The sequence below is a fragment of the Priapulus caudatus genome, unplaced genomic scaffold (genome assembly GCF_000485595.1).
Source record: "Priapulus caudatus unplaced genomic scaffold, Priapulus_caudatus-5.0.1 Scaffold16, whole genome shotgun sequence".
NCBI classification, from domain to species: domain Eukaryota; kingdom Metazoa; phylum Priapulida; class Priapulimorpha; order Priapulimorphida; family Priapulidae; genus Priapulus; species Priapulus caudatus.
Genome location: NW_014577077.1, coordinates 965,333 through 991,368, shown reverse-complemented (window position 1 = coordinate 991,368; position 26,036 = coordinate 965,333). Strand labels below are relative to the sequence as shown.

The 26,036-nt window shown below is 45.9% G+C and overlaps 1 protein-coding gene across 6 annotated transcripts in view; it reads right to left on the bottom strand.

The window, feature by feature from the left end:
• LOC106810371 overlaps nt 1–26,036 on the bottom strand; it is a 100,843-nt gene that overhangs the window by 5,469 nt on the left and 69,338 nt on the right. For 4 of the 6 annotated variants that reach the window (XM_014813729.1, XM_014813693.1, XM_014813701.1 and 1 more), the window contains 7 exons: nt 6,821–7,046; nt 5,066–5,238; nt 3,981–4,313; nt 3,412–3,554; nt 2,406–2,563; nt 1,439–1,771; nt 105–233 (listed from right to left, as the gene is read on the bottom strand). In XM_014813729.1, the coding sequence (XP_014669215.1) occupies nt 105–233; nt 1,439–1,771; nt 2,406–2,563; nt 3,412–3,554; nt 3,981–4,313; nt 5,066–5,238; nt 6,821–7,046 (1,495 nt within the window). Of the gene's footprint in view, nt 1–104; nt 234–1,438; nt 1,772–2,405; nt 2,564–3,411; nt 3,555–3,980; nt 4,314–5,065; nt 5,239–6,820; nt 7,047–16,012; nt 16,220–26,036 lie in introns of those variants that run through there. The other 2 variants (XM_014813738.1, XM_014813720.1) reach the window with 2 other exon arrangements.

Genomic DNA, 26,036 nt, shown 5'->3' with positions numbered 1-26,036 from the left:
ATGCTAATTGGTCAGCTGAGGTTTAAAAAGTAACACGTAATCTGATTGGTCAGAAATGGTCTTTAGATAGCGAATTGCAAAGGGGCTTTCAGCAGGCTGCTCACCGCGTGTGTGTTGTTCCTCTAGTTGGATCTGCTGCTCAGCCTCTGCAATGATGTCTTGGAAAGACTGGTGCATGTCGACTTCGTTGGCAGACGACCTGTTGCTGCTCTCACTGACGACGCGCGCAGACACTGCAAGTGCAAGCAAGCGAGAGTCAGCAACACAGAAGTGCATGTGCGTGGAAACACACACTCACATATTCACGCATGCACGCACGCGAACACAAACACACTCACCTACGCATGCACGCCCGCCCACACGCACGCACTGATATGCACAAAAACACAGACAGACAGACACACACACGGACACACACATACAAACGCACACATACACACGCACGCACCCACACCTACACGTGCACCAGCGTACATGCGTATGCACGCGCTTATCATCACACTCACCTGCGCGTGAACTTAGTACACGCGTACGCACGCACACAAACACACATACAAACTCACTTACACGTGCACCTATGTGAGTATGCACTCACACTCATCCACACACACATCCACGCACGCACGTACACACGTGCGCACTCACTTAGACGAGCATTGAAGTATATACGCATTTGCATATGTTTATGTATAAGTAAATATATGTGTGAGTGCGTGTGCGTGTGCATGTGCATGTGCGCGTGTGCATGTGCATGTGCATGTGCATGTGTATATGTATGTGTATGTCTTTGTGTTTATGTTCGCATGCACTTATCTACACGTGCACTTATGTGAACAGAATTACATGCATAGGAAATCATCTACGCACCCACGCATATATTTCGGCATGCTTTTCTTATGCAAGCGCGTATACATGTGAGCACAATAACAAACGTGAGTGATCACAGTGCACGCACACACGCATTCACACATACGTACATGTATATTGCACACGGACACATCAACAGACAGACAGCTTATAAGTTATAGACGTGAGGAAAAGCAACGCGTGACGTACCATGTAAGCACTCGCAAAACGCACGTTATTTGCACTACAGTTTCACACTAGGTAAGCTATAACAATATTCGTTCATCATCTGATTATGCTCACGAGCCACTGACAAAGCAAACAACTGACCTATCATTCTGCTCAAGCTCAGATCTATGATTATGAGGTCAGTCAAGCCCCGTTTATGCTGTGTTTTTCACTGTTATGCCTTGCATGCAAATTGTCTACGTTGTGGCATGTCTACTTCGTTGCTAAGCATTGTCTTTTGGAACATCGAGAAAAATTTATCGAGATGCCTTGTCAATTACGCCAGGCAGATAGGTCAACCGCAACTCTGTGACGAATTCAGGTGTTAGGGTAAAACGCTACACGGCCAGCCGTGTGTACCTACCCTTCGGGTTATCGGATGTGTTAGCGCTAGCATTAGTATTGTTAGTGCTACTGCCGTAAGTCGTAACGTCGCTGCTGCCGAAATACGTGACGATGCGGGCGCCACCGTCACTCTCCCCGCGGGCGTCGCCGCCCTCCGGCTCGGAGACGAGCGACGAGTCGGTGCAGGTGGGGGAGTGGGAGCTGACGCCGGGGGAGGGGGTGCCGAGAGAGGAAGGTGGGGCCGACAGGGGGTGGTCGGAGACGGGGAAGACGTCAATGGGGGGCGTGTCTGTGGAGATGTAAAGCGATTTCGTGTTGGGGGGAGGAGCCGGGGCTTGCTTCTTTTTACGACCTATGGAGGAAAATCGGTTAGTGTTGAATACTAATGCTACTCAACAGAACGCCAGAGCAAGGGGTTACGGCATAAGCAAATATGTAGATTTTATATGCATGGATAGATATGTATGTATACACGCGGTGTGGGCGTGTGTGTGTGTGCGTGTGCTATCGCACGTGCGTGCGGTTGTGCGTGCATGCGTGTAATCCATAGTTATTCTCATGCTTATTAGAATGAATAACAGGTAGAGGAAATCTGACCTGTAAGTAGATATTGAAATACTAATGCTTATCTAGTTACCAACCACCAATGATGAATTTTATTGTTAAAAAATGTTAAATTGTTCGCTGCCAGACAGATTACTGTACTGATCACTACCATGTATCTATCCAGCAAGAGAATGATTAGCTTCTATTTATGCTGCGAGTTCTAGGGCTTGGCAGAGTGAAAACTCTACAAATGTCACCAGCACGTTGTATGCAAATAATTAATTGGCAGGGATATCACCATCTTATAATACAAGCGGAAGTGCAGGAAACTTGGTCTCTTATTGGTTATATGCTTGTTAGGTACTACTAAGATATTCCTGGTTATTTTATTTTCCTGTCTATTCTACAGCAAGCAAGTGAATACTAGCCATTTTACACACCTCTTCTCATGGGAACAACTTGTTGAGGTTCTGTCTGCTGTTTTGGCGGCTGATGTTTGGCTGTGTCGGAGCTGCCATCTGGTGGTGTCTGTTCTGGCGAGGGCTGCGCAGGCATGAATGGAACTGGCGCTTTCTTCTTCCTGTGATCCTGTGTAGTACTGCAATGCCAAGTTCACACCGTTCAAGTAGCTGCGTGTGTGCGTGCGTGTGTGTGTGCGTGCGTGCGTGTGTGCGCGCGTGTACACCTGTGGGCACATGCTGAATGTTGAGATGTTAGTGTGCGACCGACTGTACGTGATGAGTATGTACTGCATGTGTCCGAGCGTGCATTCGTGTGTATGTGCGTGCGTGTGCATCCAACTCTCTGCGCGTTGTGTATATGTGGGCACGAGTCCTTGATGTTTATTCACAAAATATATCATATAGGCTTACTATGACATGCGTATAAGCAAATACATAACACTAGGGACCTAGTGATGTATTTATGCCATTAGCTTTAATTTTTGGCCCAGTGTCTCAGCCACTTCTGCTAAACTTGTATCATAATTAGGGCTGTAACGATCCAACGAAATCGAATCGGATCGCGATTCTCTTCCTTCAATCCGATTCTCGATATTTTTCCCCGTATTTTCGATTTCACTTCGATACCTCTTTTTTCCTCCAATAGATGGCGGCACTACGCTATATACTGTGGAGTGTTATTCACCAATGTTACTCAGCAGCTGTGCAGTGTATATATACTCTCTAGACTCTCTAGTCTATTTACCATTTAGTATTCATTGGCAATTTCTAATAATTTATTATTGCAAAATAATGAAAAAATAAAAAATAAGATAATATTTCAATATTTTGGGAATCGAATCGAACGAATCGAATCGAGAGGCTAATATCGAGAACCGGATCGAATCGAGAGGCTTGTGTGTCGTTACAGCCCTAATCATAATAGGAGCGACCGTAATCAAACACAATATGTCAATGCTCCACAGCAGGGGAGAAGATTAGTCACCTAACTTCCGCAACACTGGTCTCGTTGGTAAGGCGGGTGTCATAGGGGCTGGCCAGGTTGTCCGGCGAAGCGGACGGAGTCTCGTGGTAGCCGCTAGAATCAGAGCTGTGTCTGGAGTGAGGCATCTTCTCAACGACTTTAGCCTGCCAAGAAAGAAAGATAAACTCGTATTACAAATAATCCCCACTGCAAATCTCACGAAGATAAAAATTAAAGGGTGATATCGATTACATGCTGATTAGAGAGACGAGCCTATATGACGTTTGGAATAGCCTGAAAATAATGGGAGATGCGTTGGACCGTGGAAATACTACCTCCCCGAATATTTTTATTGATGTTTCATTCATGTTTTGTTCAATTTTTGGATTCTTCTTGCCTCCACTCCCACTCGTCTAATCGTACATTTGAAAAGCGATTTTTACACAAAATATGATTCATTGCAGGCATGAGTGTAACTTACTTTATAGTCTTATATATATAAATAAATAAATATATATAGGCCTATATATATTACATACTACTTTACTTTAGTACTCTGAACAGAGAAGGAAGAAGCAAGGGACACGTACTAACTGAGTTTGAGTGGGAGGGGGCGGTGCAGGTGCATGCCGTTTCTTGTGGTGAGTCTTTCCCGCAGGCCGTGTAGCCACTTTTCCTTCGACCTTCTCACCAGCAACGGAGGTGAACGACACATCGTTAGCTATGCCAGGCACCGGTTTTATGGGCGTCTCGCTGTGGCCGTTGTCGGACACCGTCTTCTCTTTATTATTGGCTTCATTTTGCACGGGTCCAGAATGTGTGACCTTGAGCACGGCATCCTTTGGCAATACGGCGACGCCACCTGCTGGCGCAGATGATGCTGGTCGACGGGGTGCCTCTACGTGGTTGTTGTCATGCACCGACTGCAATAGAGGACAACAGGTTGTACAACATTTACGTAGTGGTACCAACAATGATATTGCTATATAGTTGTGCTAGTAGTTAGTGCTATGAGTTGTTTTTGTTGTTGATGGTGGCAGTGTTGTTGTTCAATTATTATTAACGTTTTTATTTCAATGTGTTGTGTTGTGTTGTGTTGTGTTGTGCTGCACCGCATTTCATTGTATTGCACTGCGCCATGTCGTATCGTTATCCAAGTTGCGTGTTTGTGGTTGTTGTTGCTGCTGCGGCGGCTGCTGTGTGTGTATGTGTGTGTGTACCTTATGTGGTTATGTTACACTACAGCTGCAATAAAAGCATGCCACTACTGTCACTTCACATATACCTCATCCAAGGTTAGTACAACGAATCAGTGAGGAATCAAACCAGTAGATTACCTGTGGAGACATTCACACGCAATGATTCTTTATTGTTGACAGCCTAATCAAAATATGCAATTCCAACACCCATCTTCCAGCACTATTGCTAGTTGCACAGTACCTCTACCCATTTACCTATTCGGACACGTGCCCTCTCGGACCTTTTGCGGAGCAAAGGACTACATATTTAGGATTAGTTGTGTAGTAACCTTACAAGATATCAAAAGTAGATAATCCTATCCTATCCTATTATCAAAAGTAGATCCCTATTATCTACTTCTGAAGATATCGAACACACCACTGACTAAGCCGAGACAGTGTATTCTCAACTAAGTAATCAATCTATAGTAACCTACCAGATTCTGTGGGTGTTGCTTGTCCTTTGATTTCTTCCTTCCTATGAAGCCAAGAAAGGATTTTTTGTGCTTCTTCTTCTGGTCCTTTTCACTGCTGGCGGACGTGTGCTGGCCAACACTAGATGGCGCTGCTTGGCGTGGGTACTCGTCAACATTCATCATCTCCGATGCACCTTTTTAAAAGCACAACACCACGACAGGTCAGTGACAGATAGCTAACGAGCGTACATACCGGCCAATAAACACCAATAATGCAATATCGTGGTGCTCGTTTACCTATGTTTTCTTGATATTATCTCCGTCGTTATCAGCATGTTTTAGCACTAGGTCACAATCTATCATATATACGACATACATACAACTACATGCTACACATTACACATTCATACGCATGCGCGCGCACGCACGGACGCACGCACTCACACACACACGCACGCACGTACACACACACGCTTACCTACAACACACACGCACACAAATATATTACATTATAAATGTAACTATTTCCCAAACTTAAATTTTCCTAAAGCATGAATATATAATGTGATTTGTAATTAGGGTTTATCTATCCATAGCACTATGTATTGGGTTCAGTGCGATGCACAGAGTTGTACTATATTGTCTAAACAGAGGCCCGTATTGTAAATGATGAGCGCTTAACTCCACAAGCATTCTTATTCATGCGTGTTCTGTGTTCACACGTAAATAGCATAATGACTAGTGCGTTTCCATAAAGCGCAGTCCAGTCCGCATTCGACTGCCAAGGCTATTCTCGTCCCCTGCTCTCCCTCCGTTCCAACAGAAGAATGCATTTTACATGATCTTATAGCTGCTTAACAACAGGTATTTGAATGATTAGTGGTAACTACTGGTCTTTGCTTGGGAACAGAAGGGAGATAGACAGCCTTGTTGAGAAGATTGTGAGAGAGCAGCGATACATCGGTATTATCACGAATATCACGTATATATACGTGTATAGTATTCATTGGCCTATCCAATGACCCATGATGTGACTTTTTCTATTATATATTCGAAACCGTTTCTCTTATTTCTTTTAATTAAATTTTTTCAAACTAGAATTATTTTATTGAATTCTGCGTGCGTGCCGTGCACCTTAGGTCACTTCCCAGGTCGCGGATATGGACGGGCCGCCACTTCCCCGGCAGCCGATGTAACCTCTCACACAAACACCTCAAAAAACAACTAATGCCATAAACACCGCACTAATCGCACCGCACGAACATAACCATCTTATGAAAACACATCGGCATGCGATTTAAACACACCGGTGGAGATATCAAACGGTGCAAACATTGTGAAAACATGCTGACAGACGACATAAACACCTTACCAGACGTCGCAAACACATCGGCAGACATAACAAACGTTAGCAGACAACATAAATACCGCTCACCGCTGCATGGAGGTCGCGCACGCACGCACACGCTCGCTCGCACACACACACACACACACACGCACGCACGCACGCACGCACGCACGCACGCACGCACGCACGCGCGCACACACACACATGCACACACACACGCACGCACGCGCGCGCACACACACACGCACGCGCGCACGCACACGTGCACGCACGCACGCACGCACGCACGCACGCACGCACACAAACAAACAGACAAACACATACGCACACACCCACACTCAAACAAACACACACACGCACGCGCGCACGCACGCACACACGCACGCACACACACAAACACACACACTCTGTCACATACACGCACGAACCTTTCACTGTCGTGACGACGGTGACCTCGCTTAGTTCATAGTCGGCTAGCGATCGCGCTGGATCGAGGTCCTGTAGCGTGCGCGGGTGCTTCAGCGCCACCTGGCGTTCGTCGAGGTTGCGCTCGCGGCAGACGAGTGTGAGGAGGTCGTACAGCGGCACGTGCGGGCTCAGCCGCAGCACGGTCAGCTGTCCCTGCGGTAGGTTGACCTGCACGCGTTGCGTCACCTGTCGGCAGACGAGAAAAAAGACGACGACGATGAGCAAACCAAACCAAACGATGTCAATCCGGACTGAAAACGACGAATCGATCAAATGCTATAACATTCTTATTCTTTGATAGCCTACTGCAATAGCTGTAATTTGATCACAAACGTTATTAACATCGAATTTGTTCGAAACACATCAAGTAGGCAATCGACTCGTATTATAATCGATAAAATTTAATAAAATCTCGGATCATCAAAATCATTCAAAACGTGGCTGGCTAGCGAACTGCGTAGAGAAATTCATCATAAACAAACGATGTGATATTCGTATAATCGTCGCTCAGTGATCATAAAGGAGTTGAAAATATGGTATTAGAATCCCACCAAGCCGCTTACGGAGACAACAACACATTACAACAAAGAGGATTAGGAATATGTCAGAAAGAAGGACGCAGCAATTCTCGCAAGAAGGCGCTCATAAGCCGCGTCTACACGAAAACCTCGGGTCAGGTGCGCATTTTCTAAAAAAAAATGAAAAAAACCTAAGCTTCATTTTTCGCGTATAGGCGGATAACGCTTGGTTATTTTCCCGTCGTGTGGACGAGCGCTTACGTTCGCAGCCACCGTGGCGTTCTGACTGCATAGCGACGCGGCGTCACACATTCATGAGCAAAAGATCAGCGGCACGATGTAATGCGAACACTGACCCGGTCAAGGTTTGCGACGCGAGTACGCCGCCAAACTTGTTTACAGAGGAATTGCATTCGAAAACATCTTGAATGCTAGAATAATTAGCCCCAATACGACTGATACGTGGAGGAAGCAAGGCAGTAATATAGGCGTGAGTGGAGAACGCGTGCGTAGCTCGTGAAGCTATCTCGCAGAGAGGCTTTATGTTCCGTGTGAATAAATATGAGCTGTCTTTATCTAGGTAATGTTTATTATTTTCCACAAAACAAGTTGATTATATTTTGCTCAGTTAAATAATACAATTGTGCTCGCCTGTGTGTAGCCCAATGAGCTGTTTGAATGGGTAGCAATTCTAATCTCGTGAACATGAACACACGCGCGAACCTTTGCACGTACGTATAAACACACACACGCACGCACGCACGCACGCACCCACGCACACACACACCATGACATACACACATAGAATACAAAATACATCATTACTATCTGCATAAACATGACCTTGCATAAGTAACTTAGCTACAGTTACTGACTGATAACGCTTTTAACTGATGACTGATAAGTTAGTGTCGACAACGCTGGCCGAGAACCCACCATGTTATCACACCCCACCATGCTATCACACCCCACCATGCTATCACACCCCACCATGCTGTCACACCCCACCATGCTATCACACCCCACCATGCTATCACACCCCACCATGCTGTCACACCCCACCATGCTGTCACACCCCACCATGCTGTCACACCCCACCATGCTGTCACACCCCACCATGCTGTCACACCCTACCATGCTTCACACCCACCATGCTGTCACACCCACCATGCTGTCACACCCACCATGCTATCACACCCCACCATGCTGTCACACCCCACCATGCTGTCACACCCCACCATGCTGTCACACCCCACCATGCTGTCACACCCCACCATGCTGTCACACCCCACCATGCTGTCACACATCACCATGCTGTCACACACCACGATGACAGCCACCCCACCATGCTGTCTCACCCCACGATGACAGCCAGCCCACCATGCTGTCTCACACCACGATGACAGCCAGCCCACCATGCTGTCTCACACCACGATGACAGCCAGCCCACCATGCTGTCTCACACCATTATGACAGCCACCCCACCATGCTGTCTCACCCCACGATGACAGCCAGCCCACCATGCTGGCACACACCACGATGACAGCCAGCCCACCATGCTGTCACACACCACGATGACAGCCAGCCCACCATGCTGTCACACATCACCATGCTGTCACACACCACGATGACAGCCACCCCACCATGCTGTCACACACCACGATGACAGCCAGCCCACCATGCTGTCACACATCACGATGACAACCACCCCACCATACTCTCGCACACTAAGTGTCCAGCCATTCATATCCAAATACAAAAGTATATTGTAGAATAACTGTGGATCCAGTCAACAATCACTGCGGGGGAGGGCGAGACATGTGACGATAGCAAGCAGACCCCTCCGCGAACTGCCGCTAGACGGCGCCACGTGAGGATAGAGTATATTATTATACCACTCCTGATATCAATCATGAATGCATCAGACGCTCAACTTGCGCGCGCAGGCGAGTCTGTCGGCAGACATGACGATCCATCAGTTTCTCGTTAGTTATAATTATACTCTTGTTAACACGTCTCAGGTCACACGGCCGTGAGCGGAAATCGACACAAACGTTAGCACCGTTTCACCACCAACATTTAGCGCGCATTCTGTAATGTTGACTCACTCCACTCGCTCTAGTAGTGTGACCAAAATATATCACTAGCCGCGATATATTATCAAGAATAACCGATCAACAGACGGTTTATTATGTTTTCCTGATATTAACGATAACACATATACTGGAGAGCGCATGCGCAAGATAACATTCCTTTATATCTGATTTTATAAATCTCTTCAAATATTACCTATCGGCTAAGCATTCGGCGAATTTAGGCAGATGTTAGATCCTATGTTATGCCAGGAAGGCCAACGATAACTCGGATATAAGCAAGGACAGACATGTAAAACGAATGACTGACAGAAGGAGGTCAGACAGCGGTCATTATATTCGCAGCATAATACATTCACTCGCAAGCTATTTGCACAAAATAATCTAATATAAAATGAGTGTGTTTTAACAGTTTGTCGCCCTGTTTAAATATAAACTCAATTAAAGCTGAAAGAACACGAGCACTATAGCATTTGTTGATCCTTCGCTACTTAACTCAACAAAAGCTACACGCTAAGGTTTTGTGAACATGACTGATATATTGCATAGGAGTAATGTCTTGCCTGTTTGTTCAAATACGAGTTACAGCTATAATTACTAAGTCAGCAACGGCGCCGAGAGCCAAACTAAGTGATTGCTTTAATGTATCACTATATAAATGCGAAATAAAATTATGCAGGAATGAGATCATGCATTATATATGAGGAAACAAATATATGTTACCCATACAACCCAGTATAGCATAAACATGCATACATTTGCACGCACGTACGTACACACTAGTCTTATAGATGCGTGTACCCAAATCCCTCCTGCTACGTGATCCATATCTAGCCAAACTTGTTCGAGGACAATTGTTCCATCCAAAAAAAGCTATAATTCTATGTGTTCTTTCACGCCCCTTCAACGCTTCCGAATCCCATCAAATGAAGATGTCGTGTCAGACACAAATCCGTATCTATAGGACATAATTCCCCTGCTCTTCCTATATATCAGTACGAAACCTTAGTATCAATGCAAGAAGCTATCTATATTTACGTAATGGCAACGAGTTTAAACATTCCGCTTGCAATCGGTGGCCCATATCTGTCGCGAACATTCTTCTTCACGTACAGTCCTACAGTAACAACATAGTTGACCTGCGAGTGAACTCAGGGAGCGGCTTCGCAACCGCGCCAATAGACTGACTTCACAAGTAGTTGATAATCAACCTGACGACAACGAGGGACGTCCGTAAGAAGTCTAACCTCGGCACCCCTAATTATGAGTTGCCATCGTTAGGCCGATGTGTGAACATTACAAATCACATGACACCTTCATCGCATGGATACAAGCGTGGGCGAGAACAAGCAATTATTAGCACACATCTATCAATCGAATAATTTATTATTCTAATTTATTAGCACTTTACTACGCTTTTTGTATTATCTGTGTTTAAATATGTTTTGTTGGTTGAATATACTAGGTAGTTTTTCAAGTAATAGTAAAGTATAATAGCTAAGCAGAAGTTTCGGCGCGTTAGGTGCGATTAGTGAATCGCGACACGATACACACACGAGACCAAGATACACACACATGAGACCACGATACATACACATGAGACCAAGATACACACACATGAGACCACGATACATACACATGAGACCAAGATACACACACATGAGACCACGATACATACACATGAGACCACGATACATACACATGAGACCACGATACATACACATGAGACCACGATACATACACATGAGACCACGATACGCACAGATGAGACCACTATACACACACATGAGACCACGATACACACACATGAGACCACGATACACACACATGCGACCACGATACACAGTCACACATGAGACCACGATACACACACATATGAGACCACGATACACACACATGAGACCACGATACACACACATGAGACGCCTATTTCTCTAGCATCTTGGGCCGCCATAGCTCTAGTAGTACTATAGCCCGTGTAGTTGCCGCAGGCCTCACTATGGACAGACCACAGCTTACCAGAGAGTACCCTACTTACTATACGTGAGCGAACTGAAGCAAAAGACCGCTAATGCCATTTTGCCACACGCCTAGCTCTAGTACTATAGCCGCTTACATTAACTGCCGCTGGGTCCTGTTCTATAGCTCAGCGGCAGTTAATGTAAGCGGCTATAGTACTAGAGCTACCACACGCCCATCTCAGTGCACCAGATAGCTTGCGTATTTGCGTAAATACGCATGAATTTCATACAAATACGCATGTAATTTTCAAAGGTATGCGTATAGATACGCTTGTGTTTTAATAAATACGTACATGAGAAAACAAACAGATCGTATCAGTACGCTAACCTTCCATCCAAAGATGCTTCCATCTACTCCCGTATCGGCTCGACTCTCTCGCTAATAGACTGGTAGCTTGGTCGCGGTGCCCCACTCATTAAGTTTGCTATGGCTACTGTGTGTCAGTACGTGAACCAGTCTATCTACTATCTATCGTGACTGGTTCCTGTGTGTAGTTTATTTTACAAAGCTCTGAAGTTAGAATTGGTGTTGCGACTGGAACGCAGTCTATACTCCGGCCTTCCCAAAATTAATTCCAAATAAGGAAAGTCGAACGTGTGTGATCTAAGCTTGTTGACTATTGGTCCATTATATTTGATTAGCCAATTAGAATTCAGTTTACTCCGCGGTAATAGGGAGTGTCTATATTCAGGCCGGTACGGGAGATTACGGTACGCATATATTTGCTAATATATTGACTAATCGCGCGTCAATAAACTCAATATTCACAGAGAGTATAGCTAAGACATGTGTCTATAGGTATCTAGAATATATATATGCATAATGATCTCCGTACCGGCTTGAATCATATACTCTGTGAATATTGAGTTATTGACGCCACGATTAGTCAAATAGCAATATATGCGCGCGTAAGTGAATTACAGATGATTAAATTCTAAAATTCTAGAACCTATAGACACATGTCTTAGCTATACTCTCTGTGAAATGAGTTATTGACGCACGATTAGTCAATATATTAGCAAATATATGCGTACCGTAATCTCCCGTACCGGCCTGAATATAGACACTCCCAATAAAAACGCACGTTGCCGTCGTCTGCAGAAACAAACATGAAGTCTACACGTCGCGCTGCCGAACAGTGTCAGAGCATTTTAAAATATATGAATCCTACAAGACCAAGGAATGTTTCGTCAGTGGAAGATATAAGTTTCACCTATATAGTCTGGTAGCTTATGCGTTCCCGTGGGAATTTAATGATTAAAGCAAGAGACCTATGTTAATATCTTATAATATAGTATAGAACAAAGAAATGAAGGTGGCAATCTGGGAAGGATATTGCGCAAACATTATTTTAATCACCCGATTTTTATGAAACGCGTCGATCGCCAAAATAGACAATTTTCCCCAAAAATACATTTTTTAAATAAAAAGACAAATTTAAAGCAGTTACAAATTTAATTTTGCGTGTCAAAATGCAAGAATGGAAGGATCCACAAATAGTAACAATTATATGACCATAATGAGACTTTTTAGACATGGAACGGCAAAAACTATGAAAATGCGCTCAACGAATACTTCGGTTTCATCGTCGATATTGAACATAAATGGCAATAACTTCACAAATGTACAACCCAGTGATCATTTTTATATACCAAAATCAACCTCTATTATTTCCCTGATTAAAAATATTAAAAACATTGGCAAAATGTTTGTAAAACATTTAATAATAATTACTAACATAACCCACCCCCCTAGTGAAAGTTAATTTACGTCAAAATCGTCATGTGAGTTTTTCTTATATTGAATAAAATTCATACCATAAATATGTCTATAGAGTCCTTTCAAAGTCTTATATGTCAAACTGGGAACCCCTGCATAACTCGTCTGGAGCAAATTTAAGATGGCTGCCTATTTTACCATTCATAATATACACACATCGCCGATTAAGATTCATACCTTGTTAAATTACAGTTTCGCGAATAGCATTCAAATTGCAAAGAGTCATAACAAGTAGTCACAATCATAGCTTGTCACTTTATTAACAATTGCCAACTACAAGTATATTTTGTACAATACACAAGCTGCGAAGAGGCATTCTTTACTCATCGTCATCGCTCGATGGTTCATCATCATCATCGACGCGTTTCATAAAATCGCTGATAAAATAATGTTTGCGCAATATCCCAGATTGCCACCTTCATTTTTCTTGTTCTATACTATATCATAAAGATATTAAAATAGGTCTCTTGCTTTAATCATTAAATGCCCACGGGAGCTCAATTCATGACATAAGAGACCACACTAATAATCTCGCTAGTTGTTGAAAACTGTCTGGACATTGTCGCTCCCAAGGCTAAGAAACACGATGGTAGTTATGTTAGCGAGGAGACAGTAGCAAAATGGAAGAGAAAATATCCATGGCTTATACTCGTTGGAAATGGGGCGGACAGAAGGATTAGGTGCGACAGTTGTGTTAATGCAAAAATTGATAATGTGTTCGCGAAGGAAGGAAGTACGAGTATAGGCCTACAGATATCTACCATTGAAAAGGACAACAAGACGTTGGACCACGAGAACGGCAGGGTCTTTGGGTGGTGTACAATCACTATGTCAAGTTTTGTGTGAGTACCTCTTAAACTAATGAGGTTGTAAAGGCAAGATATGTTAATATTCTGGTTGATACTCATACTAAGAAAATATGATGAGTACTGCCAACAAGGAGTACTCATAGGGATCTTGCCGATACTCATACATAAAAAAATGGTGAGTAAATACTCAACGCCAAAAATTATCTGGAGCACTGCAGATCTCCTCCCACTGTCGCAAAGGGCCGCCCAACACTAGTGGGGGGGGGCATATGCATCCAAAATGAGAATAAAAAATGAGGTACAGGCAAAAAACGAACAGTGAAGATTGTACGGACATTATAGAGAGACACGTTAGACTGACTACGTCTAAAACCTTAGTCACCAGCAGGAAACAGGGGGTTGGCATCAGTGTAGTATAGCTCTATACCGTTGCTCCACATACACACCTGAGGGCCTGGCTGAGAGTCGCTTTAATTGATAAACTATACAGCAGAATACACATTGTAGATTCAGGCTACAGCAGCCCCCGATCGGGTGCCAACATCACGTGCATTTAACAACGTCTAACGAGCAAGGGAAGATCATGCCCGCGGTTGCTCGGCCGTGGTTAGCGAAGGCAACTTGTTTAGCAGCGTGCAGTATCTACGGAATTTCGTTACACGCATGCGTGCCGCCCTTGATGTGACGCGTCGCGTTTTCTTCAAGCGGCACCACCCGCACACGAAACATTGACGCGAGACGCGACTACTAAACGAAACTACAATCGGTGTCACTTACGATCAGCCAAGTGTACGGCAGGCGACAAGGATGAGCGCGCGGCTACTGCCTTTCGCATACTTCGTTCAGCGTGATTCGCAAGCCGTGAAACATCATTCGCGCCAGAATTGACGGCACTGTACGAACGCTGCCGACACGGCAATACGCCGCGCTGCAAGTTCCCTTCACTAAATCATCGAGTGCATTGTGAGGTATCTCCTTTTGAAATCGGATATACGAGTCATAACGGAGGTGGATGACATCGCGTTTGTGTATGTGTGGGGGGAGGGGATATAATGAGGACGTGACACGAGAACCACGGCTTATGCAGTAATGCGAACTCAGTGTAGTTTTTCATATAATACTTTCAGACTAACTTTGTCTGGCCCACAGCAGGTGGAGTGAATCTACTGCATTCAATGCACAGGGGCGTGTCGTGAACGTAGCAGGTGAAATTTCATGTTTGATGGTTGGATGTGCAACCGTAATACGCTTAATCCCATCGTATACTTTTTTTTAACGCTTGCGATCAATGATAATCCACACATGATACAGTAGACGAGATTTTTCCAAGGAATTGATTTTCAATATTTATCCTTCGGTTATATACATTTAATATGCTCTGCTATTTACTCTCTTAGGCACGCGCGCGTAAGTACGAATGCTAACAAGCACGCACGCACGCACGCACATATACGCCTAGGCACACGTGCGCGTGCACGCACGCACGCACGAACGCACGCACATATACGCCTAGGCACACGTGCGCGCGCACGCACGCACGCACGAACGCACGCACATATACGCCTAGGCACACGTCCGCGCGCGCACGCACGCACGCACGCACGCACGTACACACAAACACACACACACACACAAACATACGCACACACTCACCACCCACGCACGCACGCACGCACACGCACGCACACGCACACACACACGCGCGCGCGCACACACACAGAGACACGCGTACGCGTACACGTACACGTACACGTGTAATGAAGAACTTTAGCTTCATTACACACGTACCCCTTCACATACACACACACGTAAACGTATATGCATGCACGCACGCACGCACGCACGCACGCACGCACACACATACTGTGACTGCGACACACACGCACACGAACACAGACACGCGCACACGCGCACACCGCTCAGACACGTACCTGCCCGACGTTGCGCCAACCACCCTCCTCACCACCACGCGAGCATGCGGCACAGCTGAGCCTACCAAACATTCACACGGTAGCTGCAGACACTTCTAAATCAATCGACTCAGTCAAGCACGACTGCAAATGCGATGAGAAACTCTCCACCTAGTGTATCAATTATTTTCCACTTCAGACATTCCTGTCGGACAGAAGCACACCTGTTCAATGGGGACACTAGCCGACCAGCAAAATCTAGGGCAGGGCCATTGACAAGCCAAGCCATACTCAGCAGCAGCGCGCCTGCGCGTGGCAATACTCTTCCTTACGGCTCACGGCGACTGTATGAGGAAGGTATATAATATATATGCGCCTGAAGATTCTATAAAGATGAAAGCGCTTGTCTAAAACTAAATGTCGGATTATTCCTTTATATATATATTATATATATATAGTACATGAACACACGTACTCGTGCGTGCGTGCGTACGTGTGTGCGTGGCGCTCATGCGTGTAAATGCGTGTAAACGACTATAAATACACCGATAGGCACTACCTGTCGATGTGATTGCTTGGTATTTTACGCGAACGTAACATGTTTTACAACCGGTAATTACGCACGTGTGGTATCCTCCCACCGTTCTCTCCTTCTTTCTTTTCTTCTTTCCTTCGAGCAGGAATTCCGGTCGATATGCCCGCCTATCATCTGTGGCGCAACTTATGTGTACGTAACAAGTATATAGTGCAACATATTACTATAGTGTTTTCCTGATTAATGCTTTCTTTCCGACTGCCGGGTGCAGCGACAGCGAAAATCACCACTCTCTGTCGCTGACGAAGTTCAAACACAAGTTCAGACACGATCAATTAACTCATCTGTCCACCGCGAGGCCATCCATGAAAACCTCTATTTAACAGCGAACTCTATCTCACTCCCCCTCACCTCTCGCACCCTCTCTCTCCTTCGATTTTTTGTGCACACACACGCATGCACGTACGCACACACACACACACACACACACACACACACCACACACACACACACACACACACACACACACAGCACGCACGCACGCACGCATTTCACGCCACGGCACGCACACACACAACACCACACACGCCGCGCGGCGCGCGCACGCGCCACACGCACACCGCGCACACACACACACACACACACACACACACACACATACAACACACCACTACACACACACACACACACACACACACACACACACACACACACACACCACCACACGCACACACACACACACGCACACACACACAAACAACAAACAAAACAACAAACAAACAACAGACAAACAAACACATACACACGCGCACGCACGGCACGCACGCACGCACACGCATGAACATTTCACTGTCGTGACGACGGTGACCTCGCACAGACAACAAACAGATAGAGATGGATGGATAGCTAGACGGATCATGGATTTATGGATAGATAGATGGCTGGATGGATGGATGGATCGATGGATCGATGAATGGATGGATGGATGGATGGATGGATGGATGATGGAATCGATGCATGGATGGATGAGATGGATGGATTGAATGAGATGGCATGCGCGTTGGCTTGTGGCTGGATAGATGCGATGGATGGATGGATGGATGGATGGATGGATGGATGGATGGATGGATGGATGTGATGGGATAATGATGGATGGATGGATGGATGGATGGATGGATGGATGATGTGACTGGATGGATGGAGTGGGATGGATGGATGGATGCGATGTGGGATGGATGGATGATGGATGGATGGAGGATGGGATTGGATGAGAGTATGGATGATGGAGATGTATGGAATGGATGGATGGATGGATGGATGGATGATGGATGATGGATGGATGGATGGATGGATGGATGGATGGATGGATGGAGGATGGATGGATGGATGGCAGTTGGATGGGATGGATGGATGGTATGGATGGGACAGTTGAGGAGGATGGATGGATGGATGGATGGATGGATGGATGGATTGGATGGATGGATGGATTGATGGATGGATGGTGGAATGGATGGATGGAGGATGGATGGATGGATGGATGGATGGATGGATGGATAGATAGATAGATGGATAGATATATCGTTCTGACTACACCCAACCAATAGAATGACGATAGCTATTTTTTTTACTATAGTTAGGAGATCAACTCGGAAGAATATTGTTAGACTTCACTACACAAGCACCCTTCTCCGGGCACAGTGAGGAAGTCCATTTGTGAGCTTATACTCGCTAGCATAGTCCAACGATCTCTCCCACGCATTCGCCGACAAGAGCGATTAAGAGAGAGCGAGAGAGAGAGAGAGAGAGAGAGACGAGAGAAGAGAGAGAAAGGAAAGAGCAAGAGAGAGAGAGAGAGAGAGAGAGGGGGGGGAAGGGAGAGCGCGCATTGCGTGAGTGTGAAGTGAGGTGTCTGACCTGTGAGGTCCATCTCTCACCATCTTCCTTTCTACTCGGAGCAATACGAGGCGAGTGCGATCACACCTAATCGTGCCGTGCGCTATCAGCTTCGCTCTCTCGCTCTCTCATCGCACTCTCCAATCTCTCTCTCTCTCTCTCTCTCTCTCTCTCTCTCTCTCTCTCTCTCTCTCTCTCTCTCTCTCTCTCTCTCTCTCTTATACACAATTTACTGCAAAAAATGTCGATGAGCAGAGTAATGTATATTGTGCGCATTTGGCATCGAGAGCGCATACGTGCTCCTGATGGCAAGGGGCCTCGACGAAAAAAGCAGCTCTTTGAGGTCTTGAATGAAAAGCCGAATTAATGGTTCGGGTGAGTTTCATTCATCATTGGCTCTCTCTCTCTCTCTCTCTCTCTCTCTCTCTCTCTCTCTCTCTCTCTCTCTCCCCTCTGTCTCACCTCCATTCTTCCTCTATTAATCTCTCCTCCATCCATTCTGTCCTCCCTTTCCTGCATATCTCTCTTACCGCTCGTCTCTATCTAGTTCTCCCCTCCCCTTCTCTCCCGCATCTCGTTTTGCTCTCTCCTCTCTCTCTCTCTCTCTCTCTCTCTCTCTCTCTCTCTCCCTCTCTCTCCCTCCCCTGCATCTCTATATCGCAACAGTGCGACAAGGGATATAAAAAAGATTAGAATAGGCGCCGTGTGATTGCACCGTGTGCCTACTTAATATGTATGCTCGAGAGCCTACATAATATAGAAACCAGTGGGCCTATAATATAATATAGAAGCCCGTGGGCCTATATTATGTAGATGCCCCCGTGGGCCTATATTATGTAGATGCTCGTGCGCATACTTTATATAGGTGTTCGTGACCCTATTTTACAAAGATGTTCGTCAGCCCATTTCTTCAGACATGGCGTGCGTGAGTCACTAACTCTCGGTACACATTAACTCACGAAAAAGATTTTCCGAGGGATAAACATGCATAGAACGATTTTCATAGTCAACAATGCGTTTTAGCAAGATAGCAGATGTAAACATACACATGTGATAATAATGCGGGCGATGCAGGGACGTGCGCTGTCAATAAATGATCCGCTATCTACAAGTGAAGAAAGAAGGGATACCGCTTGTTTCACGAGTTTTAGTTTCAGTCCACCCACTTATAGTAATTTCAGACCAAGATCCGGCCAACGCGTGTTGAGTGAGTCTAGTATCCTTTAGTGTGATCTTAGTGAGCAACGCGTGACATCGTCGTTTCGTTAATTCTGTGGTGGTGAAGCCGTATGACTTCTCAACAAATCTACCAGCCTATAGCGGAGTGTATCGACGCATACGTGATCCGCCTATGCTAGGAACTTTCGGAAGCCACAGCAACCGTTGAGATGACATCGGGACTCGGCTATCTTCGTAAAACGTTCGTAACCTCACACAACGTCAAGTGATGCTAAACACCAATCACCTTTACGTAGGCGCAGCAGCTAATCATATTGATTATAAATAGCAGCAAAATTCTCCTAATTCGCCCACGCGGTCAACCTGACCGATCGATAAATATCTCTCAGCAAAGCGATCACCTAAAACTAAAAAAACAAAGTTAATCATGCAGTCTCTGCTGAAGACAGGCCATCGCCACGATATTCACATGACAATAGTGATTCGATCGTTTACATGAATGGATCTTCCGCTCTACGGGGCTAGCCTACCTCTCCACCCCAACACGCCACCCACGCGTGCCGCATGTTCAAACCGCTCTCGATATAGGAACGCGCACGCACGCACGCACGCGCGTACACACGCACTCACACACTGACTCACGCACTCGCGTACTCACTCACGCGCACACGCACGTACTAACACACGGTTGTGGAGAGAAGTAGATAACTAGATCCCAACCTACTTTTCACAAGTGACAGCATCGCGGGCGACGGAGAGGGCAATAATAAATACATGCTACACTGGGCGCGTATAGGGAGGGGCTGCTTGTGCAGGGCACACACAGTGAACACGCTCCATCCGGTTTTACAGCTCTACTGACCGGCTACGTCTTAACACAATAAACACGTACGACACTCGAACAAATGTTAAACGCCTGGCTGACCGACCGCCTGCGATAACACTGTTAGCACAATACTTCTGATTCAATTGAATTTTAATGTAGTATGTATAAACTAGCGGCTCATTAATAGTGAATGCGATTTTACGTTGAGCAGGTTTTCTAAGAATTGCTGAAAGGGGCAATGCAGAACCGGTGAGAGTAATAACAACCTGTCGCTGTTGGTGCCAGCTTTCTCTGGCTATTCATAATTTACCGAACCCATGTTAGAGAGTATGAATTAATAATTATCCTGTGTTAAATCCAATAAATTAACTTACTATCGAAATTTTCGATCTCCATTCGGGAATTTTTTATCAGGATGTGACATCACCATAGGTGGCAGCAGGTGGGAAGGAAGATCGAAAATTTCGATAGTTACTGTAAGTTAATTTTTGATTTCTTGGATTTAACACAAGATAAATATGAATTCACAGTTTTCAACGAAATCCAATGAACCTATTTCATCCATGTTAGAGAGCATTAGGCGCAACCATGAGACCTTCCATAGGTAAAAATTAAATCCCGTGTTCCCAGATATACACAGCGATGGTCCTGATTACGTACAATGTACAATTCGCTACATGAGAATGAGATATCTGAAGAATTGAGAGAGTATTATAGAATGTACAGATCTAACAGCATGTACGTGTAATTGTGGCTGACCAGAAATGCGACGTGAGACAGCATATGCATTATAGCATAGTTTCATAGTTAGAGTAAATAAATTATTAATTTTAATTAAGCTGTGTAGTTATGAGCTCTTGATCATATTCATCGCAATCATTATCATCACCAAAGTGACCAACAACATCACTGTCAGTCAACGTGGCCATTATAATGATGATAATCATTATTAGCTGCAGCAACAATAGCAGCAGCTACCGCGCTGCCGCCTCAACCGCAGCAGCAGCAGCAGCAACAACAACAACAACAACAACAACAACCGCAACACCAGTAGCCGCAGCAGCAGCAGCAATGTTCAACAACAACAACCACAAGAACAGCACCGCTAGCCACAGCCGTGGCCGTAGAGAGAGCGTGGTTGTCAACTTGAATACGCTAATTATCATCATCATCATCATCATCATCATCATCCTCCTCATCATCGTCATCCTCATCATCATCATCATCCTCTTCATCATCATCATAATCGCTGTCGGCGTCGGCGTCAGTAGCGTGATCAGCAGCGTCAGCGTTTGTGACGATGCCAGGTTTGGCACAATTCACCGCCAATCCAGAATATACTGTCCTGCCTCGCCGCTTCGCTGTGGTTTACATGCCTGTACATGTACACCTCATAAACTAATGAAATCGGAATGCGTCGCCTGCACACCCTGTTGTAACAATAGGTTGTGATCATCCAGCGCTTCCAAACCAGTATTAATCGACGGATAATAATGGCATGACCTGACATCCGCGGAAGCTTGATAGCCGTGTATCTCCGCTGCTTCGGCTACACATGCGCGCGCGCTGCATGCCGCTATAATTAACAAGCTGACGCCGCGGGATGTGCGGATGAACATATTTCCATGTTAGAATTAACATTGAGGAGAACAGTGAATCCGTCTGCTTAGTGGCTCCCATGGCAACAGAGGCAGCGGAGCTGCGGGAGTCACGGCACATGTGCGTGAGTGGTGCGGTCTGCGTACGTTTTACAGCGCATGTCACCATAATGGCACGGGCCTAGTCGATGGATTGGTGGGTCGATAGATGGATAAATGAATGGATGGATGGATGGATGAATGAATGAAGGGATGGATAGATGGATGGATGGATAGATGGATAGATGGATGGATGGATGGATGGATGGATGGATGGATGGACGGACGGACGGACGGACGGACGGACGGACGGACGGACGGACGGACGGACGGACGGACGGACGGACGGACGGACGGACGGACGGACGGACGGACGAACGGACGGACGCACGCACGCACGGGCGGATTGACGGACAGATGAACGGACCGACGGACGACCAGCAGACAAGCAGACAGGCAGACATACAGAGAGACAGACAGTTGACCCATGTTACAACTTGTATGTCTAGGTACATGATTGCATGTTACCGAATCGACGAGACACGTTAATTGTGTGGTGTAGGCTTTCTTTCATTCTCACTGTCTCCTAACTGGTGAGGCGAGATATAAGCTGCTGTATAAAAGGAAGCTGTCGCTGCGCCACTACTAGACATACAACCAGGGTGGATATACAACCAACGAGGAGGGGGTTGCTAATAGGTTATATGCATTTATATTACATACGCGATACATATGCAATTATTTTAGTGCGTGCGTCCGTGTGTGCGTCCGTGCGTGCGTATGTGTGTACGTTTGCGTGGACCTGTGCGTATTTGTGTGAAAGTGTGTGGGCGAGCGTGTGCACAAGGACTTGGACCGTTTACCATAATCAAATTATCATAATATTTTATGATTGAAACGGCCCAAGTGTATGTGAGCGTGTGTGTTGTCTGTTTCATGCAATATATAATCGTAATATATGAATCATGAGAAAACGCTGCTACCGTATTAGCATGCGAAACACATACGTGCAAGATCGCAATCATGTAGACGCACGCACACACACACACACAGACACACACACACACACACACACACACACACACACACCCGCGCACGCACATAGCTCTAGTCTAGAACTATAGCCCTTCGCGCCTACCACACTGTGGCAGAGCGAAGGGCTATAGTTTTAGAGCTAGCACGCACACAGACACAATGCACATTCACGTTAAACGTTCCTAGACATGGATTCCTCCACAAACGATAGGAATATTTTAAGCCAGCAGCGCCAGCAGGCTGCCTGATGAACTTGGTTTTTCCCCGCAGCAACCATCAAGCCGCTTACGCCTTATCTACGATGGCCGCACACATGCCAGCGTCGTACCTCAGTACAGGTCTCTGGACTCGAGTTCGTGTTGATTTCTTAAGGCTGCTATCAGTACGCGCAGGTGAGTGCACGCGTGACGCCCGTAATCATTATAGGTGGTGAACAACAGTAGAGGGCATCCATAGGCGGCAGGCCTGAATAAGCATCGAACAGAAATTTATAAAAAATACTCACACTGTTACTGCGCTTACACAACATACAATTTATTCATGTTAAATAACTACAGATTCATGCTCTATGCTCCGCTTAAAACTTTTGCCAGCTCTATGATCCGAATTTCTGCAAAGTTGTCTGAACACATTTCAAACACAAAAATGACCAACCGGTCGCTGTGGCTACGCCATCTGACGCAATGTCACGAATAAACAACAAGACCAATTTTACTTCTAATGCTTTCTAGACGTCCACGAGGCATCTAACTTGTGTGCATAATGCAAATTATTGCAATCTAGTGCCGAATTTCGGCGAAAAAAAAGCCTAAAAATGTCTTTTCTAGAGACGAAATAGGCTAACTGTTGTATGCCTCCTATACAGTAGCCACACGTCGTCGGCCTTGCCACAACACACACTGTTGACACAATCAGCATCGAAAACAGGCCATATGTAGTCATTCTATACACTAAAGATACCTAATTATACACAAGCCTTCATCGTCTTTGTCACAACTATTTTTGTAAAGCTCCAAGCAGATATGATATGGCGATAGATGTGGATTTGACTCGTACGGACGGACGCAGGCACGGACATTCTGTTAGATATGTCTGACTACAGTATGTCAGATGAGCGAAAAATATACATGACATTTTTCTTCTTGCAAAAATTCCACTGGCCACAAGTTTCCGTATAGACGCTTTCAATAAATTTTGCGTTTTCCTGTCTAGTACTCTACATACTAGACCAGGACAAAATTTGTCAAGATTCGTAAACGTGTCTTGCAAGCACTTACGGCTATATCTGCACGCGTCAGGTTAGCTAAACATTGAGAATATCCGCAAAATGTCGAATCGGAAAGAAACGATCCCTACTTCTCACATACAGTCGACACAGTCAGCGCTGACCAGGGGCAGGCCCACGGTTACTTTGTATTTCAAACTCAGCCCAAGTGCATCGAAGTTGTTTTGAGGAACAATATATGAACTAGACGGCAAAAATCTTTTCATTGCCGCGTATATATTATATTTAGTTTCGTTTGCACACCGAAATCATGTTTAGCGAAAATTTCGATCGCCTGTCCATCTCCACGACAGCTACCTCATCGCTAGTGATCATTTCATACGCACACTCAGACTTGAACTTTGCGATAAGCAGCTTTCCCGCCCCGACCTCACTGACAAGTTTCTGTTTGAGGACTCGTGTTTGCTGAGGGATAAGCACACGGCCGGCTATTTGACCGGCCCCGTCACGCCAAACAGAGCTGCGATTACGCGGCCGCTCTGTAGATACTGCTGGTCAAGTCTTCTTCCACACGACGCGTAGAAAATTCCACGCTGTCATCGCCAGGCGATAATGATGTCCTCGTAAACGTGATAGAGCAGCTCGTGAAGGCGAGCGTGGGGTTATTAATCACCGTTAGCTGCTTACACCCCCGTCAGACCGGGGTAGCGTCCTTACTGCGCTGCTACGGCGACGGAAAATGGGGCCAGAGCGCGTCAAGGTCGCCATAAGCGTGGTATAAGCGTGGTGGAAACGCCAGACATCGTGCTGTGTATCGCCATGGTCGCCAATGATCGCCGAGTCACGGCGTTTGTTTTTAGCATGTTCAAAACAAACGCCAAGGTTCGGCGATCTGACCTGGAACGCGGTGAGAACGCGGTGACGTCGCGAAAGTCGTGAGACAAGCGTCGTAACATCTCCATGAACGTAGTACACGCGAAAATGGTAACATTTGCAACGGCGACTTCATGGATCTGTCTCATCCGATCTGCCGATCTGTTTCATGCCGATCTGTCTCGGCCACGGTCACGGCCTCGGCCTCTGGTAGCTTGTTTCTTCGGCATCGTGTTTCTACTCAGCAAACGCACAACTATACAGTTGAAATTTCCGAAAATCTGACCAGCTTATATAGTCGCCGTGAGAACGTGCTAGAAATGCCGATGAGGTCGCCGTGCAGTCGCGATGCACGTAGAAGACGCGTGGTAAGAACCCCATAAGCGTGGTGAGAGCGCCGCAGGAACGCCGGTGATCGCCGTTGCCAAGCCCATAGATCTCAATAGAAACGCGATATGCGCGGAGAGGTCGTGGCGGTCGCGCCGTGAGAACGCGGTATGATCGCACAGGTCGCGGTAAGACTAAGAGCGCGATTTTGTTCAAGTTTGTAATTTTATGGGACTTTTTCTCGCGTTGTGTTCACGTTTTCCGGCGACCTTGTACATTTTCTGGTCGCCGTACGGTCGCGGATGGTCGCCGTCCAGTCTGACGGGGGTATTAGCCATCGCTGACGGCGCGCCGGCAAATATGGTAATGAAGTTGTTGAGAAATGAATTACGACTTTCAAATGATAGAATAGTAACATCGGACTATTTGAGTAAGGGGTTCGACTTTTGGCTCTCACAGAAGATATCAGATTCTCATCAAATACTATCATGAGTCCATAATAGAACATTCTTCTT